At 40.5% G+C, this 25,084-nt stretch overlaps 2 protein-coding genes across 4 annotated transcripts; both read right to left on the bottom strand.

Moving 5' to 3' along the window:
* Positions 1–523: 523 nt before the first annotated feature.
* Positions 524–8,959, bottom strand: tmem87b (transmembrane protein 87B). Of its 3 annotated transcripts, none has more exons than XM_085800403.1 (19): positions 8,797–8,959; positions 7,831–7,891; positions 7,648–7,739; positions 7,416–7,550; positions 7,283–7,336; positions 7,001–7,172; positions 6,747–6,808; positions 6,232–6,415; positions 6,033–6,132; positions 5,851–5,944; positions 5,121–5,194; positions 4,111–4,217; positions 3,938–3,996; positions 3,748–3,851; positions 3,584–3,657; positions 3,380–3,450; positions 3,136–3,188; positions 3,002–3,032; positions 524–2,439 (listed from the first exon to the last, which is right to left on the bottom strand). In XM_085800403.1, exons 1-19 carry the CDS (start codon positions 8,944–8,946, stop codon positions 2,398–2,400), a joined length of 1,719 nt encoding a protein of 572 aa, XP_085656529.1. In that variant the 5' UTR covers positions 8,947–8,959; the 3' UTR covers positions 524–2,397. The 3 variants fall into 3 exon arrangements, with proteins under 3 accessions (XP_085656529.1, XP_085656532.1, XP_085656531.1); XM_085800406.1 differs by lacking the exon at positions 5,121–5,194 and adding an exon at positions 5,434–5,507; XM_085800405.1 differs by lacking the exon at positions 5,121–5,194 and adding an exon at positions 5,425–5,507 and having other exon boundaries at positions 4,111–4,208.
* Positions 8,960–9,640: 681 nt separating this feature from the next.
* mertka (c-mer proto-oncogene tyrosine kinase a) lies at positions 9,641–24,590 on the bottom strand. Its single transcript, XM_085800407.1, has 19 exons — positions 23,968–24,590; positions 22,645–22,960; positions 22,448–22,548; positions 22,198–22,362; positions 18,127–18,213; positions 17,918–18,033; positions 17,643–17,832; positions 16,820–16,965; positions 15,148–15,283; positions 14,152–14,302; positions 12,983–13,071; positions 12,769–12,864; positions 12,566–12,646; positions 12,388–12,480; positions 12,181–12,299; positions 11,974–12,083; positions 11,708–11,867; positions 10,909–11,045; positions 9,641–10,439 (listed from the first exon to the last, which is right to left on the bottom strand). Exons 1-19 carry the CDS (start codon positions 24,053–24,055, stop codon positions 9,986–9,988), a joined length of 2,835 nt encoding a protein of 944 aa, XP_085656533.1. The 5' UTR covers positions 24,056–24,590; the 3' UTR covers positions 9,641–9,985.
* Positions 24,591–25,084: the final 494 nt, after the last annotated feature.

Raw genomic sequence — 25,084 nt, forward strand, 5'->3', positions numbered from 1 at the left:
TACATGAGCTCTTAATGTTTAGACCTTTTAACCAAATACTGCAGCAAAACAGGACGGCACATATCAAACTCTGTCTTCTTAAATGGAATAGGGTATTGGTATAGAAGTATAGAGTGCCTAAACCAGTTTAGTGTCCACAAAACAAGGTGTAATGTTGACATGACAAATACGTCACCTTGTTTGTGCATTGCATGTCGTCTCGGTCCTCTAAAACACAAGCCTATTAGAGGCTAATGGCTTGAGAAAAAAACATTCAGGGTTTATATTTACAACAAGTTAACTGTGCTTCGTTCAAATGTTCCTCTCAGCATTTCAGTCTCTGCATTTCATTATCATGTTATCATTCATCACAGTTACCCTCACAAAAGCCCATTCATCCAACAGTTTCTTCTGTTCTCTCTCTCTCTCTCTCTGGATTCTGGTATTTGCGAGACAAGCTTTAAAATCAGATCTTAACACTGTAGTAAAATAATGTGTTTTTATTGCCAAATTAACACTGAAAATCATAGATCAGGAAACAGAGTTCTCCTGTATTCTTTTCATATTTAATCTGTACATACTTCCTGAGAAGGAAGGGAGAAAAAAAAGGCTGGTATGACAAGTTAAAGCCCCGTTCTTCACGATACCCATTAAAAAAAGAAACAGTCGAGTCATATTAACCAGACAACTCTGCACCTGTGGAATTATGAAATAACAGGAATGAGCCACAACCCATCTGTACAAATAATCAAGGTCCACTGCAGGTGTCTGCAGTTTTATATAACAGAAGGACAGCTTGCCATCATAAGCACAATTATTCCATGTTTCCAACCAAAAAAAAAAAAAAAAAAAAAAATCAGAACAGTGATGTAATAAACCCATTTAAATGATCAGCTTGTGCTTGTGCTAACCACATAACTTGTCTAGTGCGTCATATCATGGGATGGCCGAGACAGACAACAATACAAGTCCCGCTGTTACATTTACTCAAGACAACAAACATGAAGATGACGACAGTGTTTTGACTCCAAAATGACACCGACAAAAAAACACCATGCCATCCATTTTCAAAAATGACCATAAAAAAATAAAGACGTGGAACTTATCTGAAAGAAGATGTAAGGTGTCTGTGAAGACAACACAAACACCGCAAAGAAACATGAAGCAAGCTGTAGTTGGACATTTTGCCTTATACATCGAGAGATTGTTCAGGATCCAAGTCATTTAAAGAAATGGAAGCACACATTGTAAACACACTTATAGAGTAAACTTAGGCCAACACACACTTTAACAACTTATAAGTACACTTGAAACACAAATAAATAATGAAACTTTAACATACATACAGTATATTGCTCCTCATTTCAGAAGACATAAAACCCTGGGGTCACCCACACACTTACAGCAGATTCAAAACATGACTGTAAATTTCAATTCTACTCTACTGAACCCAGTGACATCTCCAATTGTACAAATTACTTGTTTATGCACCATCCCTCTCACAATCAGTCACACATCAACATTGAGGATGCTGGGTAGTTTCAATCTGAGAAATGGACGACACTTTTATACACATTGCTCTCAGTTTCCTAAACAGATTAGGCCTCATCCAAAAACTACATGTAGGCACAGCTTCGATCTTCAAAGTGCATAAGAGCGAATCCTATTCAAATTGACATTAATTCAATTTTCATGTCTCAGATTTGAAACTCTGGCAACAGAAAAGTGTGCATGGTCACATGGAAAATTACAGAATACCTTAACATTTGCAAACTTAACAATTACATATTTATATAGACAGAAAGATCCTGCTCGAAATTATTCAGACACACTGAAGTTTAACTCTCCGTTTTTCTTCCGGCTGCAAAAACAACTTCGATAAACCATTCTTATTCACTTAAGGAAAAAAAAAAGGCCTTTCAATGATTTTTCTCCATCATAAAGAAGTATCTAATTTTATTACAACCAATACCCTCAAAAAGACACTTCATGTATATTTGATAGTATGTTCATGCATGAGGCCCACTGTTGTTAATTCTCTGCTAAAATAAATTCACATCGACAAAAACAGAAATAAATACAGCACTTAATATAAAATGAAACATTCTCTTTGGAAAGAAGGGCTCAAAACTGATCGTGTCAGGGGAAAAGGTGAACCAGTTGGTCGGAGAAAAGACAGTCTTCCTCTGGTACAGTTCTTTACGCTTGAGAAGTTGAGGAAATAAGCAGAGGTCCTCCTAAACTGTGACCTGCACCACCCTGCAGAGCAGCAGCCATTCAGGAGGATCTCCTGCAAAACTAAATGGCACTCCACCACCACCACCTGACTGGAAATCCTGGAGGAAACCCTGCTGCAGAGTCAGGGCACGGCTGCTGTGTTCTCTCTCCATGTCCACTCAAGGCTGGAAATGTCCTGCCTCACTCCAGCTTTGACATCTCATACTTGGTCGTCATGATTTCCTAGGAAATAATATATACATGTTTGATTTTTGCTCAGGCTCATCAAGTTTTAATTCTCACTTTCAGATAGAGATCCTGTTACTATTTAGACTGTTAAGGACGTGATGTAATGTTGCTCTGCCCTGCCCCCCTTCGCAAAGCCTGGTTAAACTTTTCTTCCTCACTCTGAAAATCAGCATCAGCAATATTTCAAACAAGTCCTTAAAGTCCTAAACAACAGCAGGCTTTTAATCCCAGTTTGACTGAAAACACTTTGTCTGGCTGACTGTACCAGACTGATTATAAAAGGATAATCTTGACTTCATATGTGATGTCATGTTGAAATACAAGTGTTAAGCTTTTCTCACACTGAACTTTTTGTATTGAGCTAATAGAATGAGAAGGAAAAATCAAAACTCTGTAAAAGGTTTTCACAAAAGTCACCACTTTCTCTACCCTGAGGTCAGTCTCCCTATTGCTACTTCAGACAATGTTACTCGCCTCCTCATGTCTAAACTAACTTTCTCAAGTTAAACAAGTAACATGTGTGTGAATCGTGTTTTGTAAATACTGTGATTCGTACCTCATCTGAGTCGAGCAGGACCGGTAGAGCTCTGCAGTGACAAACAGGACCAAGGACAGACACAGTTAAAATTGCACATGCCTTGTGAAATCACCATGCTGGATTGATTAATATAACTGTGATATGATGCTTACACATCAGTTAGAGAGCTAGGAATGTTGTCCTCCACCCACTTCAAGTCTTCGTCCTGGACAAGTAGAAACAGAACGAAAAAAGTCAACACTGCCATCTGCTGAAATATGGGACACTTGAACAGCTGCATCTCTAAAACTTGGTCAGCTCCTCTTATCATATTTACAAAAAGAAATTAACACTGCATCAAATTAAATGTATCAATACAGACCTACAACACAGAAAGTGTGCAGTTGTGTAACTTACTGGGTTTGTTTCTGGAGGCTTCACTGTGCCATTTGTCTCAGTTTTATTTGATCTCAACTTAATGCCATCAGCTGTAAATTAAAATATAAATACATTAATAGATGCATTTGTAAAACACAGGAAAGAAAAAAGAGAAATTGATTTTCACACAGAAAATGTTTTGATTGCTCTGGATTAAAATAACACTTGATGATGTTACCGTACCGAGGTTTGGAGAGGCAATGAACTCCTCTATCTCCTCATCGTCAGAGTCATCAATGAGAGGAGTAAAAGCATACCTGTGGAGATTGAATTAAGTGGTTAATTGGTTATTAATAAAAGAAAAGAATTAACATGTTCATTCTTAACAGTTCTATGGTTCGTCGTGCCTTTGGTTGTTCGCAGATGGTCTCCATAAAAACATGATGACGAGCAGAATCATGGAGAACAAGAACCTCCAGAAAGCATCTTCCACCCACAGCTCGATCCAATCCTTTACACACAAATAGATCTTGTCATCAATAAGCCTAAAATTGATTCGATTTTTCTTTGATTACAAACATGCAAACCCATACTCACAGACTGGCAATCTGCTAGTCGAAATTTCTTTGCTGTCCAACCCATGAAAATGATGGAAGCTTGAGGGAAGAATGGGCAAAGATGAAAGACTTACGTTGTAGCACATAGATGAAAATACAAATAACTCAAAATCGTGAGCTTTGACATCAAGTGTAGTAAATTCTACCACTTACCAATGACAGCAAATATTAGTGTGTTTGTAAAGTGCCTGTAGAGAGACAACTTGACAGGGTTTCTCCTCAGCTTCAGAGTCTTGATGGTTTGTGCCAGACTGACAAAAATGTTAGTGGCAGTCAAGGTCAAAATGTGGCAGACATTACACTGAGACCAAGTGACACCCCCACATGTTATATTATTATCCCATTCATTTTTTACAGCTGTCTGTTTATACAACAATGGGCTCTTTCCTCCAGACACTGACTCATATGCGTAAAAACAAACATAAAGTGGTCACTTAAGAGTGAATGTGACACTTCATGTGATTCTGTGGACCGGCAGACCCAGAAACATGAGGCCATCTGGTGACTTGGTTGTGTAACAGTCAGCTACAGTCCAGTGAGGTAGAACCAGACACTAACAGTATAGCTATTACACCATCTAGTCTACAGTACCTAATAATGCAGACAAATTAAGTATATATTTGACTGTACGTATATTTTTCAAATACCTTTTATGGCTAGTTCTAATTTCCCAATTGTTGTTTAAGAAAAAGTATTAAAATTATAATTGCACAAAGGTAAACAAAATAATACAATATATATATATTCCATCCATCCACACACTAGTGATATCATTTTTACACAGGACCATGTGGCGGGACATGCAAATCATTCGCTGCTGCCCACTCAGACCAAGACAGTCCATTAACGGCAAAGCGACAAAATGAAAATAAAATAGTGGGAATTGCGAATTTCAAGAGCAGTTAAACCACCAATCAGAAAACATGAAAAAAATTCAGTAGAAGATAATGATTGATTAATGTGAAGGCATTTCTTCAGAGTTGCAGAGCAGCATGCTGCACACTTGTAATAGTAGTGGCAGTCTTTCACCGATAATTATCTGGGAGAGCAATGAGATAGCTGCAAATCAAACTATCTTGGTCTAATTCAGGCTCATGTGAAGGAGGGGAGGAGGAGCAGGGGGGGGAACCACAAAGGGAAAGGTTGTAGGTGCACAAAAGGATATCCACCAGCATAGAGAGGAGTCAAGCAGAGCCAGGGGAATGTTGGCCAGCAGGGCCAAGTCAGAGTCTTTCGCCTAGAAGGGAGGACAGAGCAGGACCAAAGGACACAAGGGAAGGAAAGAGGAAAGAAATCACAGATAGTTTGGGAGATTAAAAAAAAAAAAAAGGAAGCACAGAAAGTAAAATATAGAACCATTTGCCAAAGTGCAAAGAAGAAAATCACCAATCATCCAACCAAAAAAGCAAGAACAGGCGAGACTACATGGGCTTGATTAACTAACAAATCTGTCCACGTTCCACACACTGGAAGGATATGAACCAGATGGCACAGGAGTCACATACAGCAAGAGCAATGGCTGTAATGAGAGCGGGGCCATTGTCTCTCCCCTTGATTTTTTGTGTTGCAGCAAATAAAGGACAATACAGATTGTGGAATTAGTTTGCATCAAAATACAAACTGACAAGAAACCATAGAGCTGTAATAATGCTAAACCTAATTCATTTTTCAATCAGAGATAACCTAATACGTCATCTTACTTGATTAAGCACAGTTTTTGTAATCAAATAATTGTTTGCAATTGACCAACTGGCACAAGTTGGGGAGAGCTTCTCTGATTTGAGGATGTGTTTGGTTTCCTTTGGTCCAAAACTGTTTCTATACCTATTTAAGTGTTTGACAGATTGAATAAGAAATTAAAATTGTTGTTGACATTTTGCATAGACTACTCACCCCAGTAATCCTCAGGACGCCTTCAATGCTAGCAAAGAAGAAGTAGAGAATACCGAGCCCCACAACTCTGTGCATCACTGTTCCCAGTCGAGGCCTAAATCCAAAGAGAATAAAGAAGTCTGTTGCCTGATTCTTCAAAAATGTATCTGTGTGTCTATGTGTACAGATGTATGCTGACATACTTCACAATGCCATAGCCAAGACTGACGATAATGACGAGCAATCGAGCCAGAGTCCTCTTGAGGGCGGAAACCAACTCGGCAAAGATCAACAGGCTTGAAGCTAAGAGAAACGGTAAGGGTGGGGGAAAGATTTATAGATTCATAAAACCAAATGTGTTCTCATAAAAATGATATTTGGGGAAGATCTGTAGATCCTTACAAGCGGAGCCAACGGCATTAGTGTTTTCATATTCGGCGCAAAAGACTGCCTTCTCCACCATCCCAAGAAATATGACCCCGGCTATCCAGAACTGGATCCGCAGCAGATCCTTCCAGTAGCAGGCTGCCCAGACAAACCACAGCAGGGCGTACAGGATGTACATTATGCACATCACCATGTAGAACTAAAAACACACAGTGAGGGGATTAGTCCAACAACACATGTGGGAGCAGTTGGTCTTCATTAGCTACATTCCACAAAAATGAGCCATTCATCCAAAAACCTCCCCAGAGTACCGACTATTAATTCAGCTTCCGTGAGGTTTGTTAAGGTTTGACAGCAGTGGACACTTATGTTATTACGGTATTATGAATCTGTATTGTACTGTAAATAACCAGTTCATTAATAAAATGCACAAACCCTAAACAGTACATACAAACCCATCAACGCACATATATTTTACAAATGGGTAATTCATATTTTCTGATATAAATCACAAAAAACTATCTACTTACAATCATGAGAGGCCACTCTGTGATAGAAATGTAGCCATGGCTGCCTTTCATCACCACATTAACTGAAAAAACAAAAGCCACACATTAAACAAATCAAGTACGACAGTGTTTCCCAACACATAAGGAATTTGTTAGTGGTTGTGACATGTTTTGCAATTTGACTTCTCAGTGTTTACTGCAGATGCTTTGCATCCATGAATCACACTCTGATTAGGGGATAATACAGGCCAGTCACATTTTAATTGCTTCCTCACCTGTTAAGTTCCAGTTAGCATCCTGTTTACTGGACACAATCTTAACCACCAGCAGGTACGGCCCATCCTTCCATGTGGTGGCTATGATGTTGTCTTTGATATTAACACTGCTGTTCTTCATGGCGCTGCTGCTGTCATACTCTTCAGTGAGCCACCTGGTGTCATTTTCAACCTGCAGTGTTACAAAAATAACACATTACTCATCACTTTATGATGCTGCGTATGGCAAAACAACACACTTTAATTATGTCATCAGGTCAAAGAACATTTATATTATCTTACTGGTACTCTGTCCCCCCCAGGTATTAAGACCGTGTGTGGATCTGCCTTGGCTTTCTGAAAATATATAGTCCGTTACCAGATGCTGATATGAAGGAAAATGACAGACAATAAATGCATGTTGTAACAAACTTACTTTGAGCATTGGAAAAGTGCGCAATGCATCGTTACATGTAATAGGACTGTGTCTGTGTTCAATGTATTCTCCTTGTCCGAGGGGATTTGGATCCAGGCTCTCCCCACGACTCAGAGGCGTTCTCTCGTACATTTCCTACAGACATTGACAGCCACAATTCAGCAATCATAAATAACCAAGTCCCCACATAGACTGTCTGATAATTAGTGTCACATTAAGCTTTAGTACTTACTTCAATATTGTTGAATTCATTGTGACAGGGGTAGTATTTTAAATACCAGTGAATAGTGAAGGTCACCTCCTCAGGACAGCCAAAAGACACAACTAAAAAGTGAAGATGCAAGTGAGGATTAACACAAGGGACAAACGGGACACAGATTCCTGTGATGGGTCGTGAGTACATTTCTTGTCTTACCTTTCAATTCAATGTCAGTGTCTTTATACATAGATTTCTTTAACAGTAGCGGTCTTGTCGTCTGTGGAAGAGTAGATAAAGTTGGAGAGCTGGAGTTTAACCATTGATTAGTTTTACTCTTCACACTCACACATATTAGATTATTGAACTGATCAGACATTTAGGTTGGACGGGTTGGGAGGTCTGTAGCAGTTAGTATTGTCCTTGTCCTTTCTATGAGAAAGACATTGGCCAGGTGAAGTGGAAACTTTAGTACTGTCTGCAGGTATGATCTGTCTGGGTTGCACCCTGACGCTCAGCACACCTAATCCTGCAAACTGAAACTAGTCATCATTTAAATTATTTATGGTGGCGTACTGGTGGACCAAGTCTGGGGAAGTGTGCCTTATTACTGATTAACGGGACAGAGGACTCTACAGTAGAGGAGTGAATGATCAGACTGCAGATGAACTCTCGGGGTGTGTTTCCATGCATAATGCAACAATGATGTGGAGAAGGCTGGTGATGAAAGATGATGATGATGATGAAAGTATGCAGATCAAGAAACCCTGAACACACTGTTCAAGCAGGGGTGTGGTCCCTCAAATATTTGTCTTGAGACACTTGTATGGTTGGACACACAGATAGAGGCTAATGACTCCTACGGGGGAACTCAGGTACTCAGGTAAATGGCCAGCTGTCCAACTCGGCTAGTTAGCCACGGCTAACCCTTATTAGCTCCCCTACTTAAGGCTAACCGCTAATTGGCTAGCTCGGCGACATACTGTGTTGTTTCTGTTCAGCAGTTTCTCAAGGTCTATGAAGGATAAGAAGTCGCATTCAATAGTCGATAACGCGATACTATTACTACAGCCAGGGCAGGTTAGACGGCTGCCTTTACTCAACCAGCTCCTAGCCAGCTAGCATAACAAGGCTAATGAAGCTGGCGTTAGCTGCCCGGTGCTGGATTTAATCCCATTTACTCACATTTACAACTGTGATTCTCCACAGTCCTGTCTCCGGGGCTGCGACGACCGCGTTCACGGTGCTGAACAGGACTACACAAAGGACTCCCCATGGACAGAAAACTCCTCTGGTCGGACAGCTCCACGTCCTCATCTTGACTGCAGCAGCCATGTTCGTTGTAGGAGCCGACATTTACCTGCAGGAGGCGCCGTGAACGCAACAGCTGGAGGAGGAGCTACATCAGCCCGACTGCTACCTGTGTCATCCGCAGGACACAGCCTCAATAGACTTTATAGGCTACTGTATAGGCCTACAGCACAGTGTCAGAGTCAGTACTGTTTCTGTGGCAAATAAAAATACCTGTATGATCATCATCAGATTTATTATCAGTCACACAATGGCCACATTTAAGTGTGGGTTTACCTTCAGACATCGTTTGCTTTGCTCCTCTTCTCCCATTTGACTCCCCTCCAGGCTCCTGGCTCCTGCTACTTTTACTGAACATTCATGAGAAATAAAGTGGCCTGCTCTACATTTTACTTTAATATTTTAGATCTATTGAAAAGCATCTAAATATTTCTATTCAACACCTGATTGTGCTGCTTTTGACTTCACAGTGTCAGTGTGACCCATGCCTTTAGGCAATATATTTTTAAGTGTGTAATACCTATACTGTAGCCTATAGCAGGCTACCTAATTATAGGCCTAATTTTAATGTAGGCTGGTTCTTTTGATCACCCCACTGCTACATTTTACATAAGTGAATAATCTGATCTTCTTTCCCCAACACTATAATTGTCACAGTGTGATGAAATGTGAAGAAATCATGGCAAAATGTTTCCCTTTGTCATTATTGAATCTCACATGAGTTCATAAAGCATTTATTTTACAGTATACAACAAGATCACTTTATAAATGTTCTGTACATCTCTATATTTACATTGAAACAACAAATTTATTACAGTAAACACTTTCACAGTTCAGTGTTTCTTAAGCTTATAATGGGAACATGTGCATTCAACATGTTTGAAGTTGACACACACACACACAGAAAATGAAATTCTTAACACTGACTTCTCGGCTGTCCATGTGAAGCATAGAACAAAACAGGAAACATCAAGGTGCTCCCAGTGCAATGAGGCAAAATGTTTAGTACTGATGAATCGAGGTGACGGTTTTGTTACAGTTTTAATCTGCTGGGTACCGACTGTTACAGCAGGCAAGAAGTGTCACTCGAGCTGTGATCCATGCCTGTCACATCAGCGACCATGTCTCCGTTTGCGTGACTTAAAGCATCGTTTGACAAAAGAGGAGTGTCCGCCGTGGGAGCTCTCAGGGAGGGATCAGCCGAGATCACCACCACGTAACGATCATCGCTCTCATCATCCTCATCCTCCAGGCTCCCATGAATGTCCGCGGTAACTACTGAGTTTTCTGCTGCCCGCTGGCTGCAGGAAGGCGAGGAGCTGAACACAGGACGTTGTGCAGGAAGTGTTTCCCCATCTGGGTCCTCTTCAGGAAAGCTGGTGTTAATATAGATGATATCGTCCCTGCTGAAAGACTCCGGGAGTTTTTCCGTTATCTTTTCCAACATTTCCCTCAGTTGAGGAAAGCAGGGTCTGTCCAGTGGATCTGCCCTCCAGCAGCTGTACATGATCTCATACCTAGATAAAGTAAATAAAGACAGATTTGACTGATTTTGTTTTGTACAACAGCCTTGATTTGGGATGCAGCTAACACAAGTGGAGGCATTTATTTGACTCAAATGTAAACTTCAGTTTTTTACTTTCACTGCAGATGGCAGCGGTGAGCAAAGCCATGCAGTTTCAAAAGCTGATGTTTTTTTAAAGCTCAAGTTATTTGCCGAACTATATCAGAGCCAAAAGAAGGAGAAGTGGAAAACAGAATGTCCTGTATCAGAAGATCAAGTGCATAACATCGTCCTCTAGGTTAAAATTGTGGGAAAACGAGAAACTTGACCTTACAGTATACTGTGGAAGCAACAGCAATTCAACAAAAGTCATTTTTAAGCAAACTTAATAACATTTTTGCAGTTTATCTTGATTCTGTTAGATCTAAAGCATTTTAAACCAAATTCAAGGTTTGTATCTCAAAGACAGAGACAGCACTTACAGCTCATCCAAACAGTCTGTTGGTTGCTTCAGTCTGTGTCCCTCAACAAGGTAGTCATAAATCTCATGGTTTGGGATGCCGGGATAGGGCGTCATGCCTCGTGTAGCAATCTCCCACATGGTAATGCCGAATGCCCACTAGAACACAAAGAACATTCATTTCAGATTTCATCATCATGTCTTCATCAACAACTTACAGTGCATGTAATGAACTGTCACTTTCTCTGTGAGCTTACTTTCCTGGACGAACCCCGGCCCATACCTTTCAAATGCACTGACCTGAAATTTACTACACTGTGTGAGCATTGTAAAATCCCCCTCAGCCTCTCCTTCTGATTTCATTTCCAGTTTTCACTTTTATGTTACAGAAGTGGGAATAAATATAGCAGGTGCTTTTAGTAAACAAGACAGGACTGGTACGGGTGTATGTTTTTTTTTTACCTAATACTTCGGAATATTAGATTAAATCTACAGTACAAAACACACTGCCAAGACAAAATCTTTACCATGCCCTTGAAAAAAGTTGATTGGTTACTGTTGAGTAAATTCTGACTGACTGACTGTCTGTTCTGTGTAAATGTTAGAAAAAAAGGCCTTGAAATTTGTTACAGTACAACAGAAAGTAATGTGTGAAAGGGAAAGTGCAGACGAAGGGTCAAGTTCTTCTTTCAGTGACTGTACAGTGGCTATTGTTTCTGGAAGAGACAAAGTGCGCTTTTTGTCTGACACGTTCACATATTTGCATCATGACTAAGGAGACTGACAGTAGAGAACAGATGGGAGCAGATGAAGGTCCTTACCACGTCACTTTTCACGGTAAAAACTCTGTCTGCCAGACTCTCTACTGCAATCCATTTCACAGGCATTTTGGCTATTCTGCCCTGCCTGTAATAATCGCCGCTGTAAATCTTCTTAGATAACCCAAAGTCTGCTACACACACTGTCATGTCATCACGCAGCCTGCAGGGAAAAGAAACAGGAAAAGGAAAATCAGATAAAAAGTCCAAGATCTCATTTTTGACCTTCATCTAAAAGTGACTAAGATGTTTTTGTATCTGCGACCTACATGCAGTTACGAGCTGCCAGGTCACGGTGAAGAAAGTTACGCCCACTGAGATACTCCATACCCAGAGCAATGTCCACCATGAACTTCAGGAGCGTCTGAGTGGGCAAGAACTGTGAAAACAAAAGAAAATCTAAGTTAATATTTATTAGTCTAATAACAATAATATTATATAAATGTTTGTGTTGAAGTGTTTGGCTAAAATCTTGCCATTGGACTCTCCCCGAGGCGTGAACGCAGCAGGAAGCTATGCAGATCTCCATATCTCATGAAGGGCAGAATAACCATAGGCTTGGGAAAATGTCCTGGGCCAACTTCCAGGCAGACGCCTAAAAGTCAATACAATTTACGGATGTCCAAATGAAAACGGACCACAGTGGGCTACAGAACAGAGCATCAGCATTGTATAGTACTTACCGAGCAGTCTGATGACATTAGGATTGTTGAAATCTTTCATGCAGGCCGCCTCATTTAGGAACTCTTCGATCTCCCTCTGAGAGAAGCTGTCCACTGTTCCAGGAAAGACAAGAGTCAAATATTTCCAAGTCTACTTGTTCTATTGTTTTTAGAGATGGAGGGATGTAGTTGACCTCACATTTCATTGTCTTCACTGCAACTTTTTCCGATGTTCCATCCGGTTGTCTTAAATGTCCCTCCACCACCGAGCCAAATTCACCTGATGATTTAAACCAAATTAAAAATAGTTCATATTATGCACACTGGATGTTATCAATCTACTGTAGATATGATAATGCTTCCAATAAGATTACATTTCCCAAAATAAACTGGTCCACTCACCCTCTCCAAGGATCTTCCCTATTGACAGCAAACTCCTCAAAACCATCACATCCTGAAGTTTGGCCTGGAGTTCTTCACTAACACCGAGGTTCCCCACTGCAGACAGGACCCACTCAAGTTATTGTGCATGATAAAAATTTGCCCTCAACAGGATAATATGAATGTCTAAATATAACATATGCTATTTTGTTCACAGTTGCATTCAAGAACATACGTGTGACTCCTATGGCTGATCGATTATAGGATCTCTGGGGTTTGTACTCCACAACAGGCTGTGGCTTTTCTCCACCTTCAAACACTCGCCTGTAGAAAAGGGGGGAAAAAAAGAAAAGCTGAGCAGTGAACTAATACTTTCACTGAAAGTCTTAAATTACACACAAACAGGACGACATTCAGCTGAAGAGGTGGTCATAGTGAGGCAGCCCTCTGAGTTGTTTCTTTCCTGGAGCGGTTCAGATGCTGTTTTCCTATCTGAGCAGAAGGCTGTGACACATTCCTGTCCATATCCTGCGTGGCAAGACTGAGTCACACACTTCATAATAATGAATCCCAGACTATTAACATGTGGGGTTTTTTTGTCTTTCCAGCTGCAAGGTTATTACTGGTGACATTGGTGATTAAGAGGAAGCAGTGGCAGTTTATTAAGATTACTCAGCATCCTCAGGTGTCAATCCCAAATGAACAACAAACAATCAGATCTGTCATGGTTATAAATCAGAGTAGGAAGTGAAGGGCAGATCAAGCAGACAAAATGGGTCACAGATACAGTAGCAACACTGGGCATTCATTTTTCTGCATTCAAATCTTTAAATGCAATTAAACCTATGTTTTTTATCCAAACTGTTTCCAACAATATTCTGTAACAAATTGTTAATACACATTTTAGATCTTCTTTGTCATTTTTAGCTACATACCTTCATTATAAGAGGGTTTTAGTCATGATCCTTTATTATATATCCTACAAGATATCAACATGTTGAGCAAACTTTCTTGGTAGCTCTTGGTGGGACAGATTCTTTTTTTTTTTTTTAACATTAAACAGCTTTATGCAGTATTTTAAAAACTGGTATGATAAACCATTTCTCATCAACCAGTCCATTTATTTTGAAGAGGAGGAGACCTCTGTTGATCCTGTGGTTTCTGGTAAAGATGTGAACTATTACCACTGACAGAACCCTAACCGGGAAAAGCTGACTAAAATCACAAGTTGCAAAAGACAATAACTCCCATGCTCACATGGCTAAATCATGACATCATCAAACTCAACCTTTTTGTTTTGTTTTGATTGTGAGACAGTGGCTGATCGGTGGTAGAAGAATACAAATTGTGCTTTTGAATCAACAAAAAGTTTGCACATGATTGAAAAGACAGAAGTGAACATACCCAAGCCAAGAGTCACAAGTCCTGTTGTGTACGCAGATTCCCGTCCAGAGGACAATCAGCAAAAGACAGATGCCACACACCACGCCCAGAACAACATTGAAAGAGTCTGGGGCCCTGAGGTCAGGGCTGGATGATGGGGACACGGCTGATTCTGAGGCAGAGAGAGGAGATGATAAGCATGAGCGAAGTTTATATTCAATTCAATTCAATTCAAATTTATTTAGCACCATATCATGCAGAAGCAGTTCAGAGTGCTTTACATATAGGACAACATATTAAAAGTAAACAGCAATAGATACACAGAAGTTCATACACACAAGGACATTTAAGGAAATGCACAGCTAAACAGAAAAGTCTTAAGTTTGGCTTTGAAGGAGCACAACGTCGGAAATAGCTGATTGATTGATTGATATATAATAATAATAATAATAATAATAATAATATCTGAATTATATTACAATAGAAAATGTAACATTTTGTGATTTTGCATTACAATAAACTGTGTTATTTGTACATTCTCTCTGATGTCAATGTGGTTTTCTCACTTGGGGCAGATGGTTGTTTATTGTACCTTGACAACAGCTTACAAGACAATAAGAATAATACACCAGTGAGCCACTTGGAAAGTGACGAGATGGGCCAGAGCTAGCTGGTTAGCTGTTTAGCTGTTTAGCGTCTAAAAGTGGAAGAAAAATACTTGATGTTTGATGCTGAACTCACAACTGTTATTACTTACTAAAGGCTGGCTATCCTCAGCAATTCCTCAGCAGCACTACATACAAAGTGCATCCCGAGTGTCCTATTCAAGGACACTGCCATCCCTACAGCCACACACTAGTAATATGGCTTAATCAATGCATAAAGCCTTAATATATACTGTATCTGTTCATGGGGCAGGACAATAAAGTAAAGTACAACAGATCAGCTGAACTACGTCGGCGGGTTCATAAAGTTGACAGATCCCAGATGAGGAGATTAATCAACAGAGCCACTTACTGTCCTCTGGCACAAACAGCCAGACTCGTGGGCTGACCATGCCGCTCCCTGCCTGCGTGCATGCAGCCACCTCCACACTGTACGTCATGTTGAATTCCTGCACAGGTACAGCTACATCGGTGGTGTAACTGTGGGTCTGAAATAAAACAGCAACGGAGATCATTTAAATGTGGAGTGTTTGTGTGTAACATCATGTATTACTATATAAATAAATTTGACTATGTTGCAAAACAAAATATTTTCCACTTGATGATAAGAAATGACATTCACAGTTCCTTAAAGTTGTTTTTGCAGAGTCACTTACAGTATAAAACCTCTTTGGAAATTTCCTGTGGCCTGCATTTTGGGTATTATTGTAAATAATGAAAAAGGGAAGGAGGCAAACTTTCTGGATAAACTCATGTGCTGCAAAGGGAGCAGGAACATGTGACAGACATTGTCCTGTGTTTCACAACACCATACGGTAGCACTCTGGGTTCCTGTGCTTCACTAATGTGCTGACGGTCTGAAAGCGAACTGCTGAACCCATGATTAATGGTCTGGCTCGTCTGTTGCACCTCACAAAAGACAACATGTGGTTGTACGCTCTCACAACAGAAATGCTCAACATATTTTGGGAATTAAACTCAAATTCAAAACCAGATGATGGCACCACAACTTCTGCCATAAAACACAACATTCATTCTAATTCACTCTAATTTATCTCTAGTAGCATTAACTCTGAATTCTTCACAGGTGAGTGTGGGGAGTCATTTCCAGTCTCTGCTGCTACTACAAAGTCTTTGTGTGTAATGACATCAGCATTTGACTGGAAGTCACATATGGATATTTGGGACTAATGTAGGACTATGAACCCCTTGTATTCATATCCTATCCAGTCTGTGATGACTCATGGCCACGTGCCAAACAGAGAATAACAGTGAATAACAGTTTTCACACCATCAGCTTCCTTTGACACACACAGGAAGGCCAGGAAACACACTATTGTACTGTGTATATAGCACTAATGCAGTAACAGAGGCATGACTACGCACAAACAGCATCATGGAATAATTCACCGGACACTTGATATTTAAACAGAAAGGTTTTAAAATGAAACTCTGCTATTTCTTAGTAAGTGTGACTAAATTTAAAAAAGCACTTATTGAAAAGGACTTCCCCGCCTTGTTGATTCTTGTGCACAGTGGAAAAACTGTTGTTCTCAGATAATCATGAAGCTGACCTTCTGCTTCAGTAGGCCGGACAAAGGGAGGGTCACGTATTCCCAACATACAAGTCCCATTCCTTTCATATTTGTCATAGATTAGTAATTGTTATAGAAAATAATATCTATGCTCTCAAAAACACATCAAAGACATCCCCATGAACACGAGTATGATAAATATGACATTTTATCTAATATACAGTTCACTGTATATAATGTAATCAGTATCAATAAATCTGTTTTATCTGTCTGGGTGTGTATCTATCTATCTATATCTATATCTACCTCTTTCTACAGTGCAACACAGCACACAGCATCACAAAATACAGTTTAACTGAAACAAAGTGAACTTCTATTAATGATTTTCTATTGATTTAGACTGTAACAAGTGCACCAAGTAAACTTCCAACAGAGTGTACAGAATACTATGGTTATTACGCCTACATTATCACATAAATCACAACTCACCCTTTTCTCTTGTGCACCATATCTGACGATAACATCATAGCCACGCAGGATGCCATTTATCTTGTCCTCCGGCGGAGGCTTCCACCTGATCACCAGCGACGACCCGTTGATCTCTACGGTGACATTTCGGGGATAAACTGATGGCACTGAGAATGTGACAAGAAATGGGAAACAGGTTGATTGACGGAACAGTGAGAATTATCACAAGCTTGAAATATTTCATAAGGTGTGGTGTGAAAGTAGCGTAAAAACAACATTGAGAAAAGAGAAACTAAAACTATACCCCTCCATTGAATTCTTTGATTACTTTTTGGAATGTGGTCACTTCCCAGCAGAGTAAATTCAATCTTTCAACTAAAATATCCCCTGTGATGGTTTTAGGAAGGAAATTGAGAGCAGCTCCACCCAGTAAGAACTTTGTGTTTTCTCAGAGAGACCACTCCTATTTCCTATGTGACCCCTCCGGAAAACAACAGAAGTGTAGTGGATATGACTTCAGAAGGGCACTTGCCACAAGCAGAGTGGGCAGTTGTGCAACTTCCGTAAATTCCATTTATTCCATACCACGACAGTAAGGAGGCTTACTTTGAGCCCATTTTATTTAGAAATGTAGTCGGCTACTTTCTCGAAGCCTAAACAGAGGAAGGGGGTTCCTTAATACACAATATGCTTTTCAAACTTACTCAAATCAAGCAGTCAGAATGTGTATGTGCTGCTTTTATTTGTTTTTGCCACATACTGCATCTGCTGTAATTTCATTCAATCTGTGGCTGATCTGCAACTGCCTGCAAACTGCCTCATGGTTCTTTAACTTCTCACACACCTCCTTCTGTGGTGCTGTTCTGGATCCACGTGCTGGGAGGAGAGGCTCCCACCTCGTTGCTACAGGAAACACTCATGTTGTACAACGTCATGGCCTGCAGCCCCGGGATTTCATACTGGAAAGGCGGCACAGTGACGTTGATGAGCCTGGTGGTCATCACCTCCCCCATCCGCCGACTCACTTCCTTAATCTTAAGAGGTCAGAAAGAAGGCGTGAGGTTTATTCTGAGGACATTAAGTAAGAGCATCGTCTGTGTGTGCAGAGGTGAGACTTACCCTGATGTGGCATTTGGTGAGTGGAGAGAAACCGTCGTGACCAGGGCTCCAGCTCAACATCAATTTGTTGGACTGCCTTTCTGTCACAGTAACATTGGACAGTGGACTGGGAAGCACTAGAAAACATCAGAAAAACCCTTATTAACTCCATAACACGGGGTTGGAAACCCCTTGGAATGTCTCACAGCCCCACTGGGACACAATCTTACCTTTGATGTTGATAGTTGCTTCTCTGGAGGTGGCGAGGCCTTTCGAGTTGTGGGCCTCACAGCTGAACTGAGTGTACTCGTCCACACCTGCAACAGACACATTGGAGACAACAATGTAGCAGCGCAATGTTGTGTGTGAATTCAAAACAACCGGTCCTCAAGGTCTTGATAGCGCCAAATGTTTCAGCAAATCAGCCTAAATGGTTCATCACGTCTTATTTTGCTTCCATGCTGGGAAGTGGAAGAAAAAAAAAAGAAAGTCAGCAAGTCACATTCTCACAGTAAGAATGGACATTTTGTACAGAGCAACTGAATTCTCTGAGTCAAAGGTGAATTTTGGGCAGAAGTGCAATGTCAGCCTCAATGGAGAAGTAAGACTGATGTTAACATATATATCTTAAAAAAACAGATCTAGGAATGACTCAGTTCTTTATTACTACCTCAAAAGTTTACACAAGTGTGCCCCATGCAGTAAACTCAAAGTGATCCTCTCCAGTGTGATGTACTGTGGTAACAAACCTATTGCCCGGTCTCTTTCCCTGGACACACAATTCCTGTCTTTCAATAGCCCCAGATCTGCCCATTTAGAATGGGACTGGGACAGCTGCTGAATAATGTCCCTTTTGTGCTCTGTTCTCCAGTGTCTCTATCTCGGAAACCTTTCCACAAAGCCAATCACAGAGCAGCCTGTGAGGGATGGCTGGAACCAACTTGGGATGTTTTGTTTACGTTCTGCAGAATATCACGACCTCATGAGTTTGCCTTGCACTGCTCCAGAGCAGCAGGGTAAAAACAGTGTTTCACTTTTCCCTCAAACACTGACCATAGTAGGTTTGTTTGCACAGAGATAGATCCTTACTTAAAATAGGCCGGGTTGCATCATCTGTGTAAGTTATGCTCACAAAAAAAGAAAAAGAAAAAATACATTCTGGCTGACAAGGATCAAAATCACACAATAAAACTGATGTTTAGGTTGTGGGAGAAATGTGCAAACACATCTGGACATTTGCTGCCAAGCTGTGCAAATGCAATTACCACATGCCTCATTTCCGACTGCATGGCAAACAGAGGACTGGGGCATAGTGGGAGCTGGGTAGGTTTGACTGTTGTCCCAAATGAAAGTGGTCAGACTTATATAATTAAACCAAAGAGCAAAGGGACAAAAGGAAAAAGTTAGTAAATGTCACAACTTCACTGGCAGCTTCACCTTAAAGTAAAACTCCCACAATCTGTCTTTTGAGTTAAGAAAACCCAGCCTTGTTTTATATATAATATATTTATAGTCGCATACAGTTTGTTGCTTCCTTTTTGTGGCTATGGCTAAATGATGCCAGGCGTTACGGATTCCTGTGGGGACAAGTTTTCATGGTGGAAAATGTATCACAAGAACATATAATCCACTTCTCTGCTATCCATACATTTGATCAATATGATCCAGTGTGGTAACAAAACTTGGAGTGTGGCAGAGCAACAGTATATTGTGGGAACAATATCCAACCGCACCTACTAACAGTAAAAGATCAATCTGAGGTCAAAGACAGACCATAGTTTGTTTGTGTCACGATCTTTAGGGTTCACTTAAGATACACATTCTTTTGAAGTTATATCATTTCAGCAAAAGGGGAATTAAGAAAACTCAAGCCCTACCATTTCTGCTTTCACTAGACTTGGCAAGAAAATTAAAAACAAAACGCAGCAACAACAACAATGAAAAAGAAAAATAGACGCGTTGGCCTCTCAAATGGAAACATGAGAAATGATGGAGGGATTTGGTAAATGTAGTGTAGATCCAGCAGCCTGTAATTATCAGGTTTGGGAGCATTCCAGTTTACTGAGCTGCCGGAGATGTCTATGTTATTTTTCCATCTCTATATGTAGCCAGCAAATAAAGCCACGAACTACTGCTACAACTTAGCCAGGGAGTCTTTGCTCCATCCGTTTCCCTTGTGTTTTCAAGGGTGAAGTACAAAATGATCTTCTGCTTTTATCTGGAGACAAAGTAAATAATGACATGGAGATAAGAAGGCATGCCATAACCCCAATTAAAAACGTCTGGATCTCTTTAATAAACAACACAGCAGTGCCCTCAAGGACAAATGCCAGTGACATTCCTGAAATACAGTAAAACCTACAATCATTGGCCACTTCACATGGCAAATGCACCCAAATAATATCATGGAGTGCAGGATTCAGTGAAAAAGAGGCCCTATATTCTTGGTATGCATGAGGTGAGTATGCAGAAGAGTGGGTTTACACTGTGTTGTTGTGCCAATATTTGGTCCTGCACAGAGCCCTGGTAGCCTGCAGCCTGCCAGCCTCTGTGTCCAGCCCCTCCCTGCTGGGTAGTGGGCCGTTCTGTGAAAGAGTTCTTTGTCTCTGGGGTCAACCCCCGAACAGACTCCCTGTGCAGCTTTCCCTCCCCAGGCCAGGGCCCAGGCCCTTGCACATGCAGGACCAAAGCACAGCTCTAAACCTTTAACCCCCTCAGCTTCGGGCCGTATCACCACTGACCGACTGCAGCAGGAAAGCTCAGCCTGCGGCGGGCTGGAGATGAAGGGTTAGAGCATTCAGAGCAGAGGGTTTGTGCTTCTAATGACAAATGTTTGCTCTCGTGAAGAGGCCATAAAAGAAGAGTCTACTTATAAAAACATTTTGGCAACAAAACTGTCTCAGAAGTTAATGCTATATAATTTTAAGAGTATAACATCAAAAAACAAAACCAGCTCATCCTCAAAAACTAGTCTTTAATTTTGTATAAAGAGAATTTATAAGAACTAACCAAGGTTTCTTTGATGATAACTCTAATGTAGAGCTGACAAATAGATTAGTCAGTCGACAGATAATTAGTTGCTAAGGAATTATAATAGATAAACTGTCAATACATTTTAAAGCTAAAATGCATTAGTCCCAGCTAGAAATAGTTCCTTCTGTCTGTCTGTCTGTCTGTCTGTCTGTCTGTCTGTCTGTCTGTCTGTCTGTCTGTCTGTCTGTCTGTCTGTCTGTCTGTCTGTGTTATTAAACAAAATATATTTAGGTTTTGAATTGTGTCTAATTGTGACGAATTTCATGGAACAAATAATGTCATAATTGTTGGGTGCAGTCCTCCTTTAGGACTAGCAGATCATAATTTTGGTAAGAAACCTAATTGTTTTGCATTTGATTATCTTAAATAAAGCAAATTGCCACACAAAAATGAAAATGACATCAATCCTCTCATGTGACTGTCAGCACTAAAGTGTATTTTCCAAAAATGTCAAACTATTGCTTTAATCCAATGTACAACAGGTGTAATTCCACTGTTTAGTTGCTCTACCCATACCCTATTGTCTAGCAGAGCGCTGTGACAAAAAGCACTGCACACGTGAATGACCGCTGATAAACCACTGAGCAGGAGGTAAATCTCATGTCAGTAAGCACCGTACAGATGCTGAGGCAGCAGAGACGAGGCAGAATAGAAACCATCGGCAAAGGGATGCAAGCTGAGTAAGACCACCTGCACGCAAGAACGAGACGTCCCTTAATTTCTGCTGACGAATGTTTCCACGCTTAATCACTGAGGAAGTCAGAGCGAAGGCAGTTAATTGTTATGAAGCTGCAGCGCTGTGTTGTTTCCACTACACATCTTTTACTATGTCTTTATACAAGCTACAAGTTCCTCTAGTTAAAACAAGTTTCTCCTTACTCAAAATAAAAACAACCCATGAATACAGAGCTTGATCAAAAGACACTTTCATTGACTCTCCACAGATGGATCAGGCAGTAATCTTTAATGTAACCATGACTTTATATCACAGGAAATTACTTTCTCAGCTCCTCAAACACATTTCAGAGAAGATAACTAAATGTAAATCTTCTGATTTCATGATGAACCACGAACTCCAGCTCCTCTTTATCTGATTCAAGGTGTCATTCAGACTCATCTGTTACAGTAAACAACGTGTTAGGTGAACAGTGAGAAAGGAGGTGTTATAGCTGTCATTAGGTAGACCACTGTGACCACTGTGTGTGTGTTTGTGTGTTAGACAGAGAGAGACCGATGAGGAAGACGGGGCTGTGTGGTCTGCGTCTCACCTGATACAACGTAGCGGGATGAATGAAAGTCATTGACATGTATTCCATCACGGAGCCAGCGGATCTTAACCGGATCTGGAGGTCCAACCGCCTCACATAACAGAGTGAAATTTGCACCTCTTGTTATGTTCATGTCCTCAGGTTGGTGGATGAATGTCGGTAAACCTGTGGATGGATTGGATCAAAGTAAATATCCAGAAATATTAAGAAGAAGAAGCTCCCACTGCTGTATAGCCTAGTTGAAACTCACCTTCCACTTTAATAATGACAGGTTGAGAGTCTATTATCCAGCTGCTGATGTTCAGTCTGCAGCAATACTCCCCAGCATCCTCTCTGTGCACATACTTAATCCTGCAACACAGCACATCGGGACACATCATTCTCTGAACTCGACTTGTGATATTGACACTTTTTTTTCTCCACATTTCACCATCTTGTTTTACGCACGTCACGGTGGAGACCAGAGTAGTGACTCCGTCTGTGGTGGTCTGGAGCTCGTTGATCAACACCTGGCCGTTCTCTGACAGGTCCTTGCCGTTCTTCACCCAGATCATGATGGGCTCCACCCTGGGATCAGGTATGTCGATTGAGCAGTTGAACTTAGCCTCATGGCCCTCTGACAGCTGGATGGAGCCGATGGTGGGCTTGAAGCGCAGCTGTCTGAGCTGATCTGGGGTCAGATAAAGCCTTGGAGCGCGGCCAGATATCACTAGAGGCTCCGAGGTCCTGGTTGGTCGACGAAACTGGTGCCTGGAAGGCTGGGCTGTCGATTGGGGAAACGTCATGGTATGTTATACAGACACCAGCACACTTAATAAAAATGTTGTTTATGCTTTATAAAGAATATAATAAGTTATATAAAAAATGTAGTTAACAATATACAATTATGAAACTTTAGAGCCATAGTGACTTCACATGTAATCACATCTAAACATTACCCAAAACCACCATAAAGAAGCCTCCAAATGCAATATGAAAGGTTTACAACTTAACTGATCATTATTTGCATTAATTAATGAATCAGTTAGTCTACTGAAAGTCAGACAGTAGTGAAATCAACTTTCATTTATTTTTTTTATGTATTAATCTATTTAATACAAATCATGGATAAGCAGAAAACAGACACAGTAAGAACTAAAATCCAATTCATTTCTGGTTTTCATGCTGAAAAAATAGTCAACATTGTTGGTTGATTATCATAGCAGAAATCACATTTTCTGTGATTGACTAATCAGTAAACTCACTAAAGGTTTCAGCACTTATCAGCTTCAGTGATAAAAGAACAGAACACTTGGACCTAACGTTAGAAGTAGTGAACTAAGGCCACAAAAGAGGGAAACAAAGAAGAAAAAAACAAAAACAGAGACTGTCTCTCCTCTGATGTTTTCAAACGCAGCTCACTGAGCTCAGTGTTTATGGCGTGTTTTTACTGCCACTCGGCTACTGCTGTCACGAATGCCACATTTTATTACTATCATTAAAAAAAGTTAAATACCCAGTCAGAGCTATTCAACAAATCAGGGCTTTTGAAAAAATAAATAAAACTAAAAATAATTAAGGAGATGTTAAGACATTTCTGTAAAAGAAAAAACCTTAAGCTTCCCTGATTATATAAATGCCTTTATAAAAAATGTATTTAAATAGGTATTTCATGATACAGAGAGCTGGTCCCTCCTGTGTTTTATCGAGTTGAGCCCTCAATCCCACATGTTAGAAGCCTACAGAGAGAAAAAAAAGAAAAGAAACATCCCCCAAAGATAAACAACTCACCGCTTGCAGGGCTCCCCAAGAGGAGAAGGGCAATGGTCGACGAGGAGAGAAAAAATCCAAACCAGCTTGAAGTTGACTTCTTTGCCATGTCTGGTGAGATCTCTCCTCTCTCTTCTCTGCTGCAGTGTGTCCCGCTACAGCCTCAACCCGTCTGTCCACGTACTGTGACTGTGAATGAACCGAGCCTCAGCTCCGACAGGAACCAACATCAGCCACCGCAGCTCAGCAGCCTCAGCTCAGCTCAGCTCAGCGCAGCTTGTGTATGTGGACAGTTGTTGACCCTCGACCACATTTAGCTGAAGAGGAGAAAACTTTACCTTTTCCGACGTCAGAGGAGGGATCCCATAAAGGCGGGACTGACTGACTGAGTGTGGAGAAACGCACAGAAATAGTGAAAACAACCTACACATTAAAACAACACTTTCAGTAGGCTATAAAATATAAAAACAAAACCTGTAAGATAGTTTATAAAATTTGATTTCTTTCCTTATCATATTTATTGGTATTCTATTTCTTTAAATATATTTAGCCTATCCTTCCAAAATAAAACCTAATAATAAGCATTAGGCACATGTATAGGCCTAGCCTATCAACTATACACTTGCTAAGCAGGTGATATTTTCAATAACAAATTCGTAAGGAGAAAAACAAAAAAGCTTGGATTTGGTAAAACTAAAGTGTCTGTGCAACTACTCCACCACGTGGTCAACTCTGGCTACTGAGCTTTCCTGAAACCTGTCTAAACCAAATCGATGAGACATCCCACTAAAATACATCTTAACCTCGGGATAATACATTTTATTTGACATGAATTGGACATTTGACATTTAAAAAAAAGTTTCCAGTGTAACAACTTCTCACCACAGCGTCCATTTAGTAGCTGTTCTAGAGTTTTGGATTATACTTTTTAGAGACTAAGGCCCATCAAGACTGTTTAGTATGCCTACATTTCTCTAGTCTTTTTTTTTTAATGTTGTTTTATGTTGTATCACTGAATTCCATATGTTTACCACCTCCATAGGTCACCAGGACACTTTTTTGAATGTACCCTTATTGTTATTGAGACCTATAATTGTCCTGTTAGACCAATTTAATGAGTTGCACTGATATCAGACTT

Source organism: Trachurus japonicus, chromosome 15, assembly GCF_045865225.1.
Source record: "Trachurus japonicus isolate A0001 chromosome 15, Traja_1.0".
Lineage (NCBI taxonomy): Eukaryota > Metazoa > Chordata > Actinopteri > Carangiformes > Carangidae > Trachurus > Trachurus japonicus.

Bases quoted from the DNA above. Each gene is read 5' to 3' on its own strand.
- tmem87b (XM_085800403.1), bottom strand. From the start codon at position 8,946: ATGGCTGCTGCAGTCAAGATGAGGACGTGGAGCTGTCCGACCAGAGGA. The intron at 3,997-4,110 runs GTAAGTGGTAGA...TCTTCCCTCAAG, and splicing joins ACTAATATTTGCTGTCATTG to CTTCCATCATTTTCATGGGT. The intron at 3,658-3,747 runs GCACGACGAACC...CAATCTCCACAG, and splicing joins CCATCTGCGAACAACCAAAG to GTATGCTTTTACTCCTCTCA.
- mertka (XM_085800407.1), bottom strand. From the start codon at position 24,055: ATGGCAAAGAAGTCAACTTCAAGCTGGTTTGGATTTTTTCTCTCCTCG. The intron at 22,961-23,967 runs GTGAGTTGTTTA...CCCAATCGACAG, and splicing joins CTTGGGGAGCCCTGCAAGCG to CCCAGCCTTCCAGGCACCAG. The intron at 18,214-22,197 runs GTGAGACGCAGA...TGTCTGTTGCAG, and splicing joins ATCCCGCTACGTTGTATCAG to GTGTGGACGAGTACACTCAG.